Raw genomic sequence first — 13124 nt, forward strand, 5'->3', positions numbered from 1 at the left:
AATCCAAACCAAACGTTCAGGTGCACAGCCCCCTTGTCCTTCGCGGTAGTAGATCTGCCAATGTTTTCCGTAGTAGATCTGCCAGAATTTAAAAACTGTCTGAGACCACTGTACTCACCTTTACGGAAGCACAAACCCTTTCATTTACCCCTGATGGTAATTATATCTTTAAGTAAATCCCACATCAGTACACTGTGATCACTGCCACCTAGTAGTACCTTTATCTGCAAATTCTTAATATACGAATGATTACTGCTGATAATCAGATCAAGAGTATTACCCTCTCTGGTTGCCTCTCGAACATGCTGCTGCAGAAAACAATCATCCAATAAATCCACAAACGTCTTACTAGTGTGTGAGTGACCAATCCACAAGTTCCAAGCAATATCTGGGAAGTTAAAATCCCCCATTATAAGACATTCTGATTTACTAGCCCACTCTATTTCTCAGTACAATTGTTCATTGTTCTCATTCGAGTCATTAGGCCCATAACACAATCCTACTCTTACTTTTGCTTTCGCAGTGCTTATGTCACACCAAACTGACTCGACACTGCACTGTCCAGCGATTTCGACTGGCTGTACCTCCTTCAATTTTAAGTGTTTCTTAACTATTAGCATAACACCTCCTCCCTTCCTATCCTGTCTATCCTTTCTGTACACATTATACTCCCCAAATTCCAGTTCTGCATTCCTTATAACTGTGTGACACCACGTCTCTGCTATCCCAACAATATCCGCCTTTGATGTCTTGACCAACACTTCAAATTCATCAAATTTATTTACTATACTTCTAGCATTGGTACACATGCAAGTATACATGTACCTATCCTTATTTTTAGTTACCCTAACACATCCCATATACCCACCTGTTTCACGATGACTGCCATCAGTCCCTGAAACCCCCAGCACCCCTCACTCCAGGTCGCTACTTATTCTAATAGACCGAGTGGGTAAAGTACCTGCCCGGCAACCCAAAGGTCGCGGGTTCGATTCCCGCCTCGGGCTTGGATCAAAGTACTGCAGAAACCTTGGGAGGTGCAATATGGCCACAGAAGCCGATGCGCCAACAACTACCAAATCAAAAAAAAAAAAAAAAAAAAAAATTCTAATAGAAGTTGTGCAAGAATCACCTTAAACTCTGCCTACGGCTACTGTTAATCTATTAGTCCCTGTATCCCCCCAAGCTATCAGTTTTCCGACCCACCTAACACTGCCTCGATAGCATCAGCAAATATTCTTGCACCCTTTCTATTTAAGTGTATCCCATCCCTGTAGAAGCAGTCTCTCCTGTTAACAAGCACAGACCACGCTGAAAAAAATTCTACCCCTTGAGCCTTGCACATTCCCTCCGGGGCCGAATTGATTGACAAGGGTTACTCCCTTCTATCGTGTCTGGGCAGAATCGTAGACACTTTAAAATTTAACCCTGACTCACGACTTTTTTGCAACATTGACCTGTACTGGTTAAGTAGTAGTAGTAGTGGTAGTAGTAGTAGTAGTGGCATGTGATGTAAGAAAGCAAGTGTATGAGCTTATGCAGCATCAGCCAAAAAAAAAAAAAAAATCACACCATTCCCTCCAAATGCCTCTCCAGTTTCTCCTTAAATTTAATCAACCTATCAACTTCCACAACGACAGATGGAAGTCTGTTCCAGCAATTAACCACCAGCTGGCTAAAGGCAAATTTTCGCACATCTATTCTACATCTGTGTTTTCTTCATTTGAATTTATGCCCCCTTAGGTTCGTAATCTGAACAAGTGGAAGCATCCCATCAGAATTCAGCATGCTCAATCGATTCAAGGTCTTATACACCTCAATCAGATCACCGTGCAGGTGCCTAGTCTCCAGCCACTGCAATTTGCAGAACTTAAGCCTCTCTTGGTAAGAGGATCCCTTCATTCCCCTCACCAATCTTATTGCCCTTCTCTGTACACGCTCAAGCAAATCGACATCCTTCCTAAAATGAGGCCTCCAGACCTGTACGCAGTACTCAAGGCGTGGCCTGACCATTGCCTTATACAGAGGGACAATCACCTGCTTTTCTCTGCTAGCAAAAGTCCTATATATCATTGACAAAACCCCATGACCTGCCCTGGCAGCCTGTCTGCATTGCTCAGAAAACTTCATATCTGACTGCACAATTACTCCCAGGTCTTTTTCATTTTCTACCACCTTAAGTGTAGTACCACACAGTTGGTACGTTTCTCTGGAGTTACTTCTACCCATATGCAGTACTTTGAATTTGTCAAGGTTAAACTTCAGTTGCCACTTCTTAGCCCATCTGCCCAAATTATCTAGATCCTGTTGCAGTAGCACACTGCCATTACTGTCATTAACAACCCTGCCAACCTTTGTATCATCTGCAAACTTCGACACTAAGCCTGATATACCCTCATCAATATCATTGATAAATATACAAAATAACAGTGGACCCAACACTGAATGTTATCACAATGTTATCAATGTTATCATGGACTAATGTTATCAGTGGAGTTCCTGTGGGACTCCACTGATAACATTAGTCCATGAAGAGCAGCACCCATTGATTACCACCCTCTGTCTTCTCCCACTTAACCATCCTTTTATCCATTGTAGCAACTTACCATTAATATCATTCTGCTCCAATTTGTACAATAGTCTTCCATGCGCAACAGTGTCAAAAGCTTTCCTGAAATCCAAATATATGATATCAAAATTATTTTTTGCATCTAGTTCCTTTGTAACCACATCATAATAACCAATCAGATTTGTCAGACAAGACTTTCCCTTAACAAATCCATGCTGTGTCTGAATTATTGCTGCAGTCTTGTCTAGATGATCCTGAAATGCATCTTTAACCAGTGACTGCATTATTTTACCCGGAACAGAAGTTTAACTATCTGGTCTGTAATTACTCGTGTCACCCTTCGATACCCCTTTATGAATTGCAAATCTGCAGATCTCCTACTCTTAATGTTATTGGTGCCAATGTGTACAACAATATCACCTTTTGTGCCCTTAAAAGATGATATATGCTTTACAACGTCATCAACTTTTTCCCCCTGGCAGACATACCCTGGTCCTGTTCCATCTATCCTTTTTACTCAATATATTCCCCGTCTCCCTGACAATAGAGTCACCAACAATAACTAGTTCCTTTAGGACCAGCGCATTCTGCCTTGGAGATTGCCGCTGTGTTGCCTGATGCCCAGGAGTGAGCTCTGGCGTTCAGTTGGGCAGCTGAGAGCTTGACAGGCTCCTCATATTAATTTCTTCTAGGGCATCTACCCTACACCTCAAGCTCTCATAAACGCCCAGTAGAACGCTGAGTTGATGCCTAATTTCTAGACACTCTCTGCACCTGGCACACACAAATATATCCTCCTTGGCTAGATCATGTTCTGTTCCAGAGAGTTCGGCAAACATTTCACAAGTTGCACATTTTTTTAGGCTGTGATGCGTTGGAGAATCGGCCCCCTCAGTTCTTCCCCGAGTCGCAGCACTCCTGCCACTTTGTGCCCGTTGCTTTGCTGCTCTAGTCTGGGGCATGATATTTTAAATTAATAAGATCAATAAATTAAATTAATTAATTGTCAATACTACGCTATCTAATTGAATCCTAAATGCAGTGATGCGTATTACGCTATATAATTATACGTTAGAGCTACCTAGTTACCACAATTAAAAATTTGAATTCCCTACTACTCATACAAAAACAATGGCTGCAAGGTTCGAACGAAAAAACGGTTTTACGTATATTAAGTAGTAATCTACAAAAACTCTTTATCTAAATTAAAAATAAAAATAACCGGCGTAACTATAACTATAAGACTATGTATAAAGTACAATGTAAAATAACAATTGGGTAAATAAAAAGGCAAACACTTTTTCAGAGCCTGTAATTCACAGGTTGAGCACGCTGAATTCTGATGGGATCCTTCCACTTGTTCAGATTACCAACCTACGGGGACATAAGTTCAAATTAAGAAAGGACAGATGTAGAATAGATGTGCGGAAATTTGCCTTTAGCCAGCGGGTGGTTAATTGCTGGAACAAACTTCCATCTGTCGTTGTGGAAGTTGATAGGTTAAATAAATTTAAGGAGGAACTGGACAGGCATTTGGAGGTAAAGGTGTGATTTTTTTTTTTTTTTTTTTTGGCTGATGCTGCATAAGCTCCTACACTTGCTTTCTTGCATCATGTGCCACTACTACTACTACTAGATGTAATTTTTAAAGAGAGTCAGCGCCCTCTGACTCTCTTTAAATGTTTGTATTGGGAACGTTCCAAACAATACAAACATTCTCAGTTCGGAATGAGATTCGGATTTACCATTTTTCAAAACGATATAATTCTCATCCATAGTCACTAGTCGTGAAAATAAGTAATGCTGGTCAAAGTACTCCACAATTCTGCCTTTATATCTTCTGGAAAAGTAACAATAGTTGGAGGATCTTATCAAGCAGAAACTTTATGTACGTGCAAGTGGTTTTGGAAGATATTTTTCACAAAGCCAATACTCAAACGGGCTTCATGAACAAATTCACGAATTGATACACGGTGGTTCTTCCCTGACCAATTTTTTCACTTTTCTCACACATATATTTTCACAATTGATTTTAGTATCCTGCTCCCCCTATCTCAGCAAAACAAGCTTTGAGAGATCTGTATTCAACTTTGATCATTTTCATACTTCTCCTACTATAGACTGTCATAAAGCATCAAAAAACTGTAGAGCTGCTTTTGACAACTCTACAATTTTTTTGTAGATCTTCCAAAATCTCATTTCGGTGTTCAAAATTTAGCCAAAATAGAAATGTTCTCATGCTGCATAATGAATAGGAAATGATTCATGCTGCATAATGAATATGAAATGATTCATGCTACTGTACATACTTTACATTTAGATTTTAATATTTTCTGATAAACATATTTTGACTTTTCTTGTCCTCATAATTAACCTTCCGTACTGTGATTATGTGCTGCACGTAATAAAGTCACGCATGTTTGGCAATTGCAGGTGCTAATCAGGTTCGTCCATACTTCCGGCCGAAGTCTTTCCATTGCAAAGTAGAAAAGTGCCTGAACAGAAGGAAAACTGCACACAACGAGCATTTCTGTTTCACGTGGTGATATATGCAATAAATATCTTCCGGATAAAGTCTTCCTGACTAGCTATCCTCAAAACCAAGGTACTGCTCCATACAGCGGTGTGCTAATTTACTTCCATTAGACAATCGATAAGTTCCTTCTAACTCACGTCCAACATTTATGGCTTCCCCAATGTCATCTCCCAGTCGTGAATCTCAGTCCAGTCAACCTGGAAGCCAGGCGGGCACACCTCAACGAAAATTCAAGTCTAATTCTTTCTTTTGCACAATTCCTGATGCAAACGAAATGAAATCTATCAACATCGGAGGAGATTCTCCTAGAGATTCCCCAAGACACAAATCCCGAATGGGTAGTCAAGATTCTACAGCGTCGACTCCGAAAGCAGAGTCAGAACCAGAAGACGAAAAACAAGAGGAGCCTCAGGAAAATGGATCTGCTGTAGAAGAAGAGGTGACGATGAAGCAAGCAACGGAAGTAGAAGCTCAGCCATACGGAAACGACGCAGTAAGTCTATATTTTAATAAATAAAAACATTAATATTATCGTTCTGAATAAGTAAATATTAAAAAGGAAAAATATTTATTTAAATAAACGACATCTATAACAGAAAAAATCCGAAACTAATTTCGCAGAAATTTTACAGTTCTGGCAGAAGAACTGCCAGAACCTTCTCCCGAGAGAAGCAGACGACAGGTTCACAGAAGTTCCGATGTGAGCTTCGAACTAAAAAGCGATAGAGTTCATATTGATGTCTTCCTTGTAAAATAAGACAATATTATTTTATTATTTATTTTTTGTTTGCGCAAGCGCAGCATTTTTTATTATTAACGTAAGGTTAATTTTGATTAAATCAGTTGCTCATTCTTCCGTTATTTTTAGCATTCCCAGACTTCCTTTCATCACAAAGGCATTGTGGGTATTTCTTAGCTTTCAGGTTCACAATGATTAAGGTAAGTGTGTGAAATACTTCTTATCGCTCCAAAGTAGGCACTATTCACAAATACAGATAATAATAAGAGCTTGAAGTAGATCGATAGAGCCCTCTTTACGCCTGTATTGAACATCGCGTTAAGGGTACATGACGTCATCACGTAGTGCGCTTTTCTGTCTGTTAGCTAGTCTAGACTGTAAATGTGTGCCATCTCCCAGGCGTTTTGTGACACAGCTAAATGAATTAGCTCACTTTGTTTTTAAATATGTTCCATTATATGAAGATTAAATTATCTAAATTATGAAAAATGTAACTCTTATTACATACTTGCGCTTGAATGATAGATACTGTAAAATATTTATAATCCAGGAACATAATTACAGTACTGCGCTCTGGGAGAGAAGCAAAGAGAGAGAGAGGGATGGCTTCATTTGTTGACGGAAAAGACAAAACTATAATATAATTGTAAAACAGGAAGGAAATTAAACTCTCTTAAAGCAATTAATACTATGATCTGGGTTATCGTCAAGGCAACTCAAGCTACGAGGCTTTAATGGGAGGCCAATGGAATTCAGATAGGTTCTGTACACAAATGCTACTATGTATGCAAAATTATAGTACGCAAAGGGGAGGAATCTCCCTCTCATATACCATTTAAACAGACATTTTGTCCCAACGATGTCTCATTTTAACTTAATATTTTTGTACCCAATAAAGGTGCAAAATTTAAAAAAAAAAAAAAAAAACAAGAGAAAGAATGAAAAATAAAAAAAATAATAGCAAGGACAACTATTTAAATTGTCAGCAATTTCTTACAATTTAAGAGATGCAACACACACACACACACACACACATATATATATATATATAAAGTGATATTTATATTTTTCACCATTAGTGTTAACATATTTATAAATCATCCTGCCTATATATCTGTCAAGCATACTCGTACATTTATTGTGGCAACGTTAGACGGGGACTGCCTCCCACGCAGCGGTGTAGGCAGAAATTTGATTCGGGAAAGAAGACAGAGACAGACAGATATACACTGGATAAATTATACAGAAATAAATATACAATAATAGTGGCAATCGAACTGTCAACATTTCAGAAAGGCAAAAGGGTTAGAATTTCCCTTGTAGAACTGCAGTCGCTTTTTATGTTCAATATATATAAAAAGCATGTTTTTTTCCGAATTTCTGGTGGTGATATAAATACATACCCCATTGCCCCATAAATTTGGAACAAATTATCGTGTTATAGTACGCAAAGGGGAGGAATCTCCCTGTCACATACCATTAAACACATTTTTAACTTAATATTCTCATTTTAACTTAATATTTTTGTACAATGTAAATGCAAAAAAATATTAAGCTTAAAACGAGACACGTTTACAGTTTTAATTTTTTTAATCAATATAAAGTTATTAAAATTTATTCTGTTTAAAACCTAAAATTGTTTTATTTTCGACTTCCAAACTTCTCTGATTTTATAAAAATTATTGAATCCATGTCATATTTATATTAAGCTTACCTCTAATCCCAATTGCAAACATCCTATGCAATAATACGCTGTTTCGTATACCGACATTTAAAATGAAACTACACTTATAAATATATAATTTTTTTCAATGTCCTCACTTTTCACTAGATACAGATTTTAATTACATTCAAAGAAAGGCAGTATGCAAACTGAACATCAAACATGGACGCCATTCTCTCAAAATAAGTATTGAACTTCCATAAATCATAACAGCGTTCGCTGCTTGTTTGATTACGCCCTCTTCTTCATTGAATAATTTTCATAATTAATAAAAATATATATATATATGATAAAATAATTGTTAAAAAATTAAAATTAAATGAAAAAATATTTAAATTGTGAAACTAATTGAATTATCAATTTAAAACAGTGTTTCAATGTGATATGTGAGTATACTTTAAAAGGTTCTTGAATCAGAGTATCCATTTTTTTTAAACATTGCGACTTTTTCCTGATTACAATATATAAATAATGCACACCAAAACTACATTAAAATTGACAGTTACACAAAATAAAAATAATACATGTAAATATAGATTAAATGTAAATATGTAAATATAAATTACTTATTAAATGCAAAATATAAGTTAAATCAGGCATAATATACAGATAAAAGTACTTAGAAATACACTAGGCCCAAATAAAAATATAACGTTAACGTTAAAAAACATCTAAATAGTTATAAAATATAAGCGATTTTCAAAATATTTACAAAGCTAAAAAACACTAGATTTTAAAAACAATTAACTTTTCATAATACGAGAAAGCTTTAGTCTCACAATGATGATTTCCAAAGTTCCATTAGGTGTTAACTAAAATGCCTTTTTTACAAGTAATCTGTGACTCGTGTCAGCCTTTCTCGACCACTCTCCTAAACCATCTTCCATCTGTCAATTCTTCTGTTTGGATTCGTCGCTGTCACTAGCAGGTAATTCCTATTCAGTTTATGTTGTAATATAGTTCGACATAAATTCTATTCGTTTTTTATTATCACAGTATCTAATAACAACCAGCGTTTCTAAATTCTAAACGTGATTGGAATCATTCTGCATTCTGTGTAATTTTTCCAGTGTTGGAATCTCGCCAACGTCCTGAAAAATCAGAATTTTACCAGAGAAGGTAGACCCAGTGTTATTATCCCAGATTATATGGCAAAGGGTAGTAGAGCAAACATAAAGTGAATGAGACTTCATTAAGTAAGAATATCATTCGCTTTATGTGCCCTCTGTTACTGTTCCAAGTACAGTGGTCCCTCTGGTAATCTTTTCTTTAGTGTTCCATCATTATTTCATCGGGGATGTTTCGTCGTTTTCTGTGTCAACTAGCTTTTCTTTATCGAGGCTATCTCGACGGAACCATACCCTATGCATTCGTCTCCATAGCATCGATTTGCTCCACTTGGCTTCCCTCATTGCACAGTATAATAATTTGTTTTATCAGTTCCTTTCGTTCTCACAATACTGAATCAAATCTCTCCCACTTAGATTCTAACCACACGAACGAAAGAATCCAACATTGTAACAAGTTTTTTATGTGTGTGTAGTTTCTACACTAAATAATAATTAAACCTAAACAAAATATTAAGCCGATTTACTCTCACAATAACTTCCTCTGCTAATTTTCACTTCATTTCTGAACGCCGTAAAATTATCTTCCGACCTAATTGACGAGGGTTTTATTGAATCGATTGCCTTAAATCAGTTAAGTGTAAAATTTTCTGTTTTATGGTCTCTTTGGCGTTGATTAACAAGGCAGGCCTTGTTGGTCGAATGCATTCCATAAATGATGGAATAGAGTCCTCGTTGAATGCATGCTGACTATGAAATTGTTGTTGTAGTAGGGTTTTAGGATCATCAGGCCATATTGCTCTGTATATATTGTCTGTAAATCACTTGTGTTCTGAGGTAGATTTATTGTTTACTGGATGAAACACCAGAGTTTCGGGGAGAAAAACCATGCTACCCTCGCCTAATACCGACTAACTCAGCCACGTTATGAAAAAAGACCCATAATTCTTTTTTTCGCTTCATTGACGGGATTCGAAATCGGGTCTTTTCAACCCGGTGTTGAGAGAACAGTCATTATACCAACTGTACTACCCACAAGGACCATTTTCGACCGTCCTCTCCCAAGTTGGTTTACTTTTCTTTTTTTTTTATTTTCCTATCTCGGGTAAACCTTTGTTTGACATTAATGGGATGGTCAGTTTGTTACCATGTAGATAGTAGATGAGCCAACATCATAAATTCCAACGTTCAGGTTTTTAAGTTGATGTCTGAAAGTCAAGAACAAGTGCGATTCGTCGGACAAGGACACCGAGTTTTGTGTTCTTTGCACCTCCACATTTCCGTTAGCTTTGTTTCAATATTTTCTCATGCTTCACCACACAATAAAAGAAGTGTTCTTTTTTTTACGAGTCAAAGCATGTGACTACTCCATTAGGAGTAGATTATGTCATTACTTACTTAAAGGTAGGGGATTGGCAGAGAGAGACAACATCAGCAGCTCGCAGTTTCAGCAACTAACCTTGAATAACCTCTAATCTCCTCCCTTCTTATTTTTTTCCCTTATGTTTTTAGTAACACTTGGGATAATAGCTGGCAAGAACTTACTACGTTGTTTGGCGGACATGGAAACAATTGTTTGAAAGCATTAGACAAACCAGGAAGATATTAATAGATGTGAACGTACCTGAAGCTTCAAAAACAATGTTGGGGGGAAAATAAAATTCGGAATTTCATCTGCAATTACAAGGAAATATAATTATACTTCTTAGCGTTTAGCTCTACTACAGAATCAAAAATAATAATATCCAGTCTCGAATACTTATAAACGGATAAAATATTTGATTGTATGAAAATAAACACTAAGTATTTTAGCAGTCTTTACAGGAAGACTTCTTGTTCAAGGAAATTCTGTATTTTTATTAACCCGTATTGTAACAAGAAACATATTTCCCCAAAGCAACCTATGAAACGGAGAATAACCCCAGCATTTTTTTCGGGCAAAATGAAATGTACTGCTCACTGGAAGAATTTTTTTTAGAATAAACAAGTATGAGAGTAATTTCCTCCCTAGGAAAACATTGGTATTCTTCAAGTCTGCACAGGATGTGATCAATTAAATCGGGCTGACAGGAAGACGAGTTTGAAAACTGACTGGAATTAGTAACTGAGACCGACTAGAAGGCGTCTTAAGTTTTCAAGAAAAATTTATAGTCTTAGTTTTGGAATAAAAGACCAAAGTTGAAAAAGAAAAGCAAATTTTGAAGCGCCAACTAATATGCTTTCATTTTGTATTATAGTATACATAACATAAACTATAAATTACATTATATTGTAAGCGGTTTCTTTGAATATTTAGCAACCAATTGTAAAATGAAAAACACGAAAACTTAAATAAAAACCGTGTATCGATGACATGTAAAACATATTTTTTATAATTTTTTAAATAAATAAATTTAATATACATTATTTATTCACTTATTATTTTTATTTTCGTAACTAGAGGCAATACTGCTATAGTATTAAACTAATACTATAGCAGTATTGCCTCTAGTCTTTTCCAAGCAGTGTATTAATACTATTAATACACTGCTTGGAAAGTGTATTAATAGTAACTTGAAGAATACCAATGTTTTCCTAGGGAGGAAATTACTCTCATACTTGTTTATTCTAAAAGAAACTGCTTGACAAAATTAACAGAACAAAATGGCGCACTATGATCTCTGTTGTCAATGCGCCAATAAACATCAAAACAACTAAACAACCAACAGAACAAAATGTTTATCATGAATATTTTATTCTGAACAGTGTCGCCCAAGTCGAATATTTGATATAATAGGCATCCTGGCATGCAAATTCCGAGTATTCAATAGAAATCGATCTACTACCTTAGAGAGCTACATATTATGCAAATTATTCGTGCCTATAAAAACACGAATTGCGACAACATCACTTCGTTTCCGTTTTTTGGTTTGCTCAGTGATATAACCATACCTTCGGTACTCAAGATAGCAAGTAATCGTCGTTTAGATGATTTTTTTTTTGAAATGGTGAGCCATTGAACGAGTTGAAGCCGGCAGTCGCAGGCGGAATGGCACGTTGACTTAATGTGCCACGTAGAGTCTTCTCGGCACTATGGAAGCAGTTTCAGAACACAGGAACCATTACAAGAAGAGCTGTCCAAGGTAGCCGAAGGACTACGTCGACCAGAACATACCGCTTTCTGGCTCTAACAACAAAACGGAATCCTACGGTGTCCTGTCATCAACTGTCCTTGAGTTTTCTGCGGCTACAGGTGAAAACATTTCCAAACTGGAAGCTCAATTCAAGTGGACTCTACGCAAGGAAGCCAGTGCTATGTCTTCCTTAGGTAGAGTCCACTTGAATTTACCCCAAACTACCGCAAAACTAGTCAAAACTGGGACCATGAGCACGTGATTTGGAGCCCTGAAAAATGGTGTACAGTTCTGATGAGTCCCGTTTTAGCCTACAAACCACCAAATACGGAGGATGCGGAAAGGTCAGGGAATGACCACCACATATCCCCGGAGCAATATGGCCTTAGTTGCTAATGCTCCTAAAAAAAATAATAAACAAACAACAAACAAACAGCCTACAAACAGATTCTAGACGTTATTTCATCTGCAGACAACGAGAAATGCGGTACCATCCCTCCAACATCAAAGGGCGAAGGTAATATTCTCGTGTGTGGCGGAATCATAATCAGCTGCCGTACCCCTCTTCATGTTTGTGTTAGGGATACTGTAACTGCACAGAGGTACCGAGAACAGATCTAGGAACCGTAGTATGAACAGTAGTGTGAGACTTTTTTAGAGGCGCAGTTTGCACAGTTTTTCTTTTGGTGCACTACAACGCCACTGAACATAAAGCTCAAATGGTTGAGGAATATCTTGAAACTGAATATATCCAATAATTGCCATGGCCAGCAAAGTTATGGAAAACCCCAGGTGGCTCCTTACCCTAAACAATATGCCACTGTGACACTAACTGTCGTGGCCAGCACAATCAGCAGACAAATCCGATCGAATATGCGTGGGACGCCCTTGGGCATCGCATTGCCCGCCGACAGCCAACTCCTCGGTCACTTTGTGAGCTAGGTCTGTGCAGGTGGAAGAGTGGGATTTGTTGCCATAGATTCTTATAAAGTAAAAAGGTAAACCGCAGCCATTATCAAACAGGATGGAAGCCTCCTCAGCGATTCATGTTGAGGGAAATGGACCATAATCTGCCACGCTGGTCCAGTGCGGGTTGGCAGATCGACCGTATTTAGCAGTCAGAGACTTGAACACCGATCTACTCAAAGAGCGTGTGCTACTGAACTCCCGCTCCTGACCACTCGGCTACAGAGGCTCGTGTAGAATCTTATAGACACCCTTATATTGAGCATGGTTCACCGCTGTCAAGTCTGTTTAGCTGCTGGAGGGGATCGTACGTCGTACTGATGACCATGGTGACCATATTTTCGAGCATCTTGTCTCGACTTCTGTAATGTGATTTTTTTGTTAATTCTTATACAACTCCTATAATTGTCT

General features: G+C 37.5%; 1 protein-coding gene across 3 annotated transcripts in view; it reads left to right on the plus strand.

Annotated features, from left to right (window-relative positions):
- The window catches only part of CRMP (Collapsin Response Mediator Protein), a 272256-nt gene that overhangs the window by 14211 nt on the left and 244921 nt on the right, over nt 1-13124 (plus strand). For 2 of the 3 annotated variants that reach the window (XR_016546993.1, XM_090374441.1), the window contains exon 2: nt 5003-5598. Coding sequence is in view for 2 of the 3 variants with exons in the window: in XM_090374441.1 (XP_090230567.1) it covers nt 5254-5598 (345 nt within the window). In the remaining variant the exon portion in view is untranslated. Of the gene's footprint in view, nt 1-5002; nt 5599-6008; nt 6045-13124 lie in introns of those variants that run through there. The other variant, XM_090374444.1, reaches the window with a different exon arrangement.

This window comes from Mastigoproctus giganteus, chromosome 5 (assembly GCF_048544385.1).
Source record: "Mastigoproctus giganteus isolate SK-2022 chromosome 5, ASM4854438v1, whole genome shotgun sequence".
In the NCBI taxonomy this organism is placed as follows: Eukaryota; Metazoa; Arthropoda; class Arachnida; order Uropygi; family Thelyphonidae; genus Mastigoproctus; species Mastigoproctus giganteus.